Source organism: Protomyctophum parallelum (genome assembly GCF_964188405.1).
Source record: "Protomyctophum parallelum genome assembly, chromosome: 3".
Classification (NCBI taxonomy): Eukaryota; Metazoa; Chordata; class Actinopteri; order Myctophiformes; family Myctophidae; genus Protomyctophum; species Protomyctophum parallelum.
The window spans coordinates 19316937-19324436 of NC_139698.1; the positions used below are offsets into that span (position 1 = coordinate 19316937).

The 7500-nt window shown below is 47.9% G+C and overlaps 1 protein-coding gene across 1 annotated transcript in view; it reads left to right on the plus strand.

Annotated features, from left to right (window-relative positions):
• Positions 1-7500, plus strand: part of pklr (pyruvate kinase L/R) — a 36560-nt gene that overhangs the window by 25438 nt on the left and 3622 nt on the right. The window contains exons 5-8 of the mRNA XM_083760577.1: positions 829-1015; positions 3146-3419; positions 5657-5807; positions 6965-7117. Of these exons, the coding sequence (XP_083616703.1) occupies positions 829-1015; positions 3146-3419; positions 5657-5807; positions 6965-7117 (765 nt within the window). The remainder of the gene's footprint in view (positions 1-828; positions 1016-3145; positions 3420-5656; positions 5808-6964; positions 7118-7500) is intronic.

Below are 7500 nucleotides of genomic sequence, written 5' to 3' on the forward strand. Positions count from 1 at the left end.
GCTATTTTTTGAAAAATCGAAGAGCGACTGACATTTCTAGAATCTGATCTCAGGTCAGAACGGGTTAATCAGACCAGTGTGTGTCCAGTGGAAACCTCGTTATGAATCTGATCTCAGGTCAGAATGGGTTAAGTAAAAGTACTTAGTTACTTTCCACCACTGTGTCAGCGAACGTGAGCTGCATGGTCCCCGGCGAGGCCAGGCCAGGCCAGGCCAGGCCAGGCCAGGCCAGGCGAGGCGAGGCGAGGCGAGGCGAGGCGAGGCGAGGCGGTGTTATCGTGGCTGACGGTCAGGCCCGTTGTCGCCATCGTGACGTCAGCACACAGTACTTAATGATGATGATGTTAGCCAGAGGGAGGGGGGGGGGGGGTTGTCCTTGTGAAGCGGACCGTGTGTGAGGGGATGAGTGTTATCTTTATATATACTCCACCGCTCAGGGGTCTGACTTCAATGTTGTTCAGCCCAAGGACCCCCTATACTCTGAGAGAGAGAGAGAGAGAGAGAGAGAGAGAGAGAGAGAGAGAGAGAGATAGAGAGAGATGAGGCAGGGGAGGGAGGGACCCCCACTCGAGTCACTACATATTGTATAAAACCGTGTAAACGTTTTCATAATATATTTCATGGATACCTTCGTAGACTTGCTTCATCCGTCAGTGTTGGTATTCTTCATGTTAATGTGTATGCTCTGACATAATGATGGATGTGGATGGTTTTTGGTGTGTAATAAATGTTTCTGTTTTTTGTGTGTCTGTGTGTAAATTCGGTATACCGTGTGTGTGTGTGTGTGTGTGTGTGTGTGTGTGTGTGCGTGCGCCTGTGCATGTGTAGAAAGTAGAGGAGGAAGTGGAGCTGGTGAAAGGGACTCACGTGCGCGTGACCGTGGCGGAGGCGGACCTGGATAAGACCAACGAGCAGCAGGTGTGGGTGGACTACGCCAGTCTGCCGACGGTCCTGGAGAAAGGAGGGCAGATCTACATCGACGACGGACTCATCGGACTCAAGGTCCTGGAGACTGGTGTGTGTGTGTAGAACGTCTCTCTTATACTGTGGGGGAAGAAAGCAGTTATATGATGACCAAAATATTACAGCTGCTATAAGTAATAATATGTCAAAATGTGTGACCTTTTAATTAATGGCCTTTTTTTTTTCTTTTTGAGTGCCGTGCAACCACTCCAAGGAACAGCAATGTCCGTGTGTCTGTGTTCACCCACCTATGTGACGTTAACCCATTCTGACCTGATTCATACGAGGTTTCCACTGGACACACACTGGTAGGGCTGTAGGGGCGCTGTTGTGCCAGAAACAGAGAGAGAGACAGTGCTGCACTGTTGCCTGCTAATGAGAGAGAGAGAGAGAGAGAGAGAGGAGGGGGGGGGTGGGGGGGGTGGAGAGAGAGAGGGGAGTTGCACCACTCGGTTCACACAGGTGTGATTTTTTTTATTTTTTATTCAGAGCAATGTGTAGAATGCTCCCCCCAAAAAAAATTGTGTCTCTGTGACGCATCTAGGGGCCGCAATCTGCATTCAAAGATGTTCCTAGAAGCTTTGTCATTGGTCGATTTGCCTGTGTATACTTCCTGATTGGTTAGTCATTGCGACAGGTTCTTTTTTTTATAGGAACATCTTTGAATGCAGATTGTGGCCTCTAGATGTGTCAGAGACAAAAATAATTGGGAGCGTTCTACCCACTGCTGGCTGTCTGAATATCAACAAAAAAAAAGTCATTCAAATTTTGACATAGTATTGCTTATAGCATGTGTTTATGAGGTGACAGTACTTCATTAGAGCCCTTGGTGTGGTTGTTATGTCATGTGTTTATGAGGTGACAGTACTTCATTAGAGCCCTTGGTGTGGTTGTTATGTCATGTGTTTATGAGGTGACAGTACTTCATTAGAGCCCTTGGTGTGGTTGTTATGTCATGTGTTTATGAGGTGACAGTACTTCATTAGAGCCCTTGGTGTGGTTGTTATGTCATGTGTTTATGAGGTGACAGTACTTCATTAGAGCCCTTGGTGTGGTTATGTCATGTGTTTATGAGGTGACAGTACTTCATTAGAGCCCTTGGTGTGGTTGTTATGTCATGTGTTTATGAGGTGACAGTACTTCATTAGAGCCCTTGGTGTGGTTGTTATGTCATGTGTTTATGAGGTGACAGTACTTCATTAGAGCCTTTGGTGTGGTTGTTATGTCATGTGTTTATTATGAGGTGACAGTACTTCATTAGAGCCCTTGGTGTGGTTGTTATGTCATGTGTTTATGAGGTGACAGTACTTCATTAGAGCCCTTGGTGTGGTTGTTATGTCATGTGTTTATGAGGTGACAGTACTTCATTAGAGCCCTTGGTGTGGTTGTTATGTCATGTGTTTATGAGGTGACAGTACTTCATTAGAGCCCTTGGTGTGGTTGTTATGTCATGTGTTTATGAGGTGACAGTACTTCATTAGAGCCCTTGGTGTGGTTGTTATGTCATGTGTTTATGAGGTGACAGTACTTCATTAGAGCCTTTGGTGTGGTTGTTATGTCATGTGTTTATTATGAGGTGACAGTACTTCATTAGAGCCCTTGGTGTGGTTGTTATGTCATGTGTTTATGAGGTGACAGTACTTCATTAGAGCCCTTGGTGTGGTTGTTATGTCATGTGTTTATGAGGTGACAGTACTTCATTAGAGCCCTTGGTGTGGTTGTTATGTCATGTGTTTATGAGGTGACAGTACTTCATTAGAGCCCTTGGTGTGGTTGTTATGTCATGTGTTTATGAGGTGACAGTACTTCATTAGAGCCATTGGTGTGGTTGTTATGTCATGTGTTTATGAGGTGACAGTACTTCATTAGAGCCCTTGGTGTGGTTGTTATGTCATGTGTTTATTATGAGGTGACATTACTTCATTAGAGCCCTTGGTGTGGTTGTTATGTCATGTGTTTATGAGGTGACAGTACTTCATTAGAGCCCTTGGTGTGGTTGTTATGTCATGTGTTTATGAGGTGACAGTACTTCAATAGAGCCCTTGGTGTGGTTGTTATGTCATGTGTTTATTATGAGGTGACAGTACTTCATTAGAGCCCTTGGTGTGGTTGTTATGTCATGTGTTTATGACATAACAACTCTCCTCTCCTCTCCCTCTCCTCTCCCCTCTCCACCATCTAGGTGACGATTGGGTGGACTGTCTAGTGGAGTCCGGCGGCGTGCTCGGCAGCCGCAAGGGCGTCAACCTGCCGGGCTGCAACCTCGTCGGGCTGCCCGCCGTGAGCGAGCGGGACGAGGGCGACCTCCGCTTCGGCGTGTCCCAGGGCGTGGACATGGTGTTCGCCAGCTTCATCCGCTCGGCTCAGGACGTGAGGGACGTGCGCAAGGCGCTGGGGTCCCACGGGCAGCAGATCAAGGTGGTCAGCAAGGTGGAGAGCAGACAGGGGGTCCAGAAGTGAGTTGATCTATATATAGGGTTTGTCCCGATACGAGGATACAGAGGGACTGCCATTGGATTTTTTTTAATTTTCTTTTTTTCATGTCATATGAAAGCAGGGAATCATAGCTTCAAATATTGGTTGTTCAGTTTGACCCACCAGTTTTGGAGATTATCCACACTCTTCCTGGGCTGTGTGTGCTCCACTTCCTGTCGATTTGATCCAATGAAAGCCAATGAAACTTGTCAGATGACCAATGATATCCAATGAAATCAACAGGAACTGGAGCATACACAGCCCAGGAAAAGTGTGGCTAGAGTAATGTCTTGCAGAAAACAGCGAGTTGAGAAAACAGGCTTGAAAGGTTCACTTCTATAACATTACACCTAGCTACATTTTTAAGCATTTATTTCATATTTACATGTCTATTTCTATTGTCTATTGGAAATACTCAAGTAAATTACAAATACCTCAAAATTGTACCTAAGTACAGTACTTTAGTAAAAGTACCTAATAGTTACTTTCCACCAATGCCATTGAGTGCTGAAAGAAGGAGTCAGTTCGGTGAAGGGTCCCCAGGCGCTTGTAAATATCGGAGGTCCTTGACACCAATATGTTTGTGACCGGAGGAGATGAGCCTCGCACAGCGGGTACATAATTATCTGACCGGCCCTCGCTGTGGCGGTGCGTCCAGCCAGCTGCAGGGTGTTGTGTTGTGTCACACACACACACACACACACACACACACACAGGCTGTTTTGCGTGTGTGTGTGCGTGCGTGCGTGCGTGTGTGCGTGTGTGATTTCAAACATGGCTTGTTAAGGCCTCATTCGCACCTAAGGCCCGACTCACACCTTTCGATCTAGCATACAACATTGATGCATCCTAGATGTATACAAAGGGTGTGATACATCTTGCCCCAATGCATTTCCAATGGAAGTCACATGTTTTTTTTTTTACAACAACAACAAGCATACATCAGTCTGTTGTAAAGGTGTGAGTCAGGCCTAAGGCTTCGTATACACACATATCAGACAAAACATGCTCCGTGCTGTCCGTGTTTCGTGGCCGCCTCAATGCTTTTCCAATGGAAAGTCTTGTGGTTTGACCAAACAGTTGTGTGTGATGGGGAGAGGGGGGCAATCAAACACATAGTGTTTGGTCAAACCACGTGACTTCCATTGGAAAAGCATTGGGGCGGCCATGAAACACAGGCAGAGCACAGCACAGTTGTTCTTTATGTGTGTACGAAGCCTAAGACATGCACTTGTGTGTTCTGTGTGTCATGGCCGCCTCAATGCATTTCCAATGGGAGTCACATGGTTTGATCATGACACAACCTTGTTGCATGGCTGTCTTCTGCCCTCCCCCCCCCCATGCAACAAGGTTGTGTCATCAAACCATGTGACTCCCATATTTCATTGGAATGAATGAGCCCGGCTGGAAAGTGTCCAAGTGTGGGAGAGGTCCGGGGCTCAGTGCAGGTGAATTGAGAACGGGGTGTGAGAGGAGAGGGAGGGGAGGATAGCAGCGGGTGGGACAACAACACATTACAGCACAGATCGCACGGCCAGCGAGAGGCAGCTCTGCGGAGCTCACCTCCCGGGCCACAAGCAATTTGGAAACTAGGCTTGTGTCTCTTCAGAACTCCCCCCATGGTGTTTCCTTATTGGCTTCAACAGCCGACAAATTGAACTCGAAGCTGGGCTGAATTAATGAAGAAATGTACCCTGCTGAAAATGATTTCGGGGTCGTCACGACATTTCAGTGGCACCGGATCAACTTTAGTTGTATAGTTCAACTGAGGCAGTCGAATCAGAATGTCTATAGATCGATTTGTCGACTAATCGAGGTCAGGCCTCTAGGCCCACGGCCCACCCGCCGCGCACACGCGCATGCACCCACACACACACACACACACACACACACACACACACACACACACACACACACACACACACACACACACACACACACACACACACACACACACACACACACACACACACACACCTCCATCAGTTTGTTTATATACTATATCGCCCATTTCTCCTCTCCTCTCCTCTCCTCTCCTCTCCTCTCCTCTCCTCTCCTCTCCTCTCCTCTCCTCTCCTCTCCTCTCCTCTCCTCTCCTCTCCTCTCCTCTCCTCTCCTCTCCTCTCCTCTCCCCTCCCCTCCCCTCCCCTCCCCTCCCCTCCCCTCCCCTCCCCTCCCCTCCCCTCCTCTCCTCTCCTCTCCTCTCCTCTCCTCTCAGTTTCGAGGAGATCCTTGCAGAGAGTGACGGGGTGATGGTTGCCAGGGGCGACCTGGGTATAGAGATCCCTGCAGAGAAGGTGTTCATCGCTCAGAAGATGATGATTGGACGATGCAACTCAGCGGGGAAACCCGTCATCTGTGCGACGCAGGTTGGAGGGCATGCACGCACGCACGCAGACACACACTCAAGGGTTCATCTCAAGGGCTTTACCCTTGACGATACTAAATATGCACGCAGGCTATATGTATATGCATTCACATGTGCACACAGACATACACACACTAATGTGCTCGCATTCGTGCACAATCGCTCACTCACTCAATCAATCTCACACACACAAGGGTGCACTCAGCATGCAATCAAGTGTAAAATCAGGCATTGTTACGACGCCGTCAAGGCCAGCCAAAATAAATTTTAGAGTCGACTAAATCGACTGTAGATTTAGGCCCAGGCCACACCTATATGGATCTTTTGCTAAACGCACATTATTTTGTGCGTTTAGGCCTTTCAGCCACACGCAAACGGCGTCTTCGGCCACTCAAACTGAGGTTCTTTTGGAAACGGATAAATAAGTGAAGATTTTCGAAAATATCCGGATCAGTGGAGCTGTGTAGTCATGCGAAACGGAGCTTTTGAGAAACGATAATGTCGCCGCTTATTAGCGCATTTTTACTATAATTAGGTGAGAAATGCAGCTTGTATAATAAACATATCAGCTTACTAGTCCAGTGCGGACTGGTGATTTCATTTGTTTTGGTGCCGAGTGCGAAGCTTGAACAATAGGTTAATTGCGGACCGCTACAGATAAACTGTCCGTGTTGCATGTGCGTGTAGCCTGGGCCTATAAGTCGACTGAAATCTTCAGATATTTAGTCAACTAAAACTAGACTAGACTAGACTAAAAGTAAAACATTTCAGATATTCTAAAAGATGACGTAACAGAATCTTATTCGAAAGACTAATATGACTCAAACTAAATCAAAGACTGCTGTCAGAATCAACACTGGTTGCCGTCCACTACACACACACACACACACACACACACACACACACACACACACACAAACACACACACACACACACACACACACACACACACACACACACACACACACACACACACACACACACACACACACACACACACACACACACACACACACACACAAACACACAAGCACATCAGTCTGTGCTGCTGCATGAATGCATGACTAATGAGCATCCCTGTGTGTGTGTGTGTGTGTGTGTGTGTGTGTGTGTGTGTGTGTGTGTGTGTGTGTGTGCGTGACTGTGCGTGCGTCCCAGATGCTGGAGAGCATGATCCTCCATCCTCGTCCGACGCGGGCGGAGGGCAGCGACGTGGCCAACGCTGTCCTGGACGGAGCGGACTGCGTCATGCTGTCTGGAGAGACCGCCAAGGGTCAGCACCCTGTGGAGGCCGTCGCCATGATGCACTCTGTACGTATACGTCTGTGTGTGTGTGTGTGTGAGACGTGTGTGTGTGTGTGTGTGTGTGTGTGTGTGTGTGTGTGTGTGCCATCTTTAAGTCTCTCTGTGTAGATCTGCAGGGAGGCGGCCATCTTTAAGTCTCTCTGTAGATCTGCAGGGAAGCAGCCATCTTTAAGTCTCTCTCTGTAGATCTGCAGGGAGGCAGCCATCTTTAAGTCTCTCTCTCTGTAGATCTGCAGGGAGGCGGCCATCTTTAAGTCTCTCTCTGTAGATCTGCAGGGAGGCGGTCATCTTTAAGTCTCTCTCTCTCTGTAGATCTGCAGGGAGGCAGCCATCTTTAAGTCTCTCTCTCTGTAGATCTGCAGGGAGGCGGCCATCTTTAAGTCTCTCTC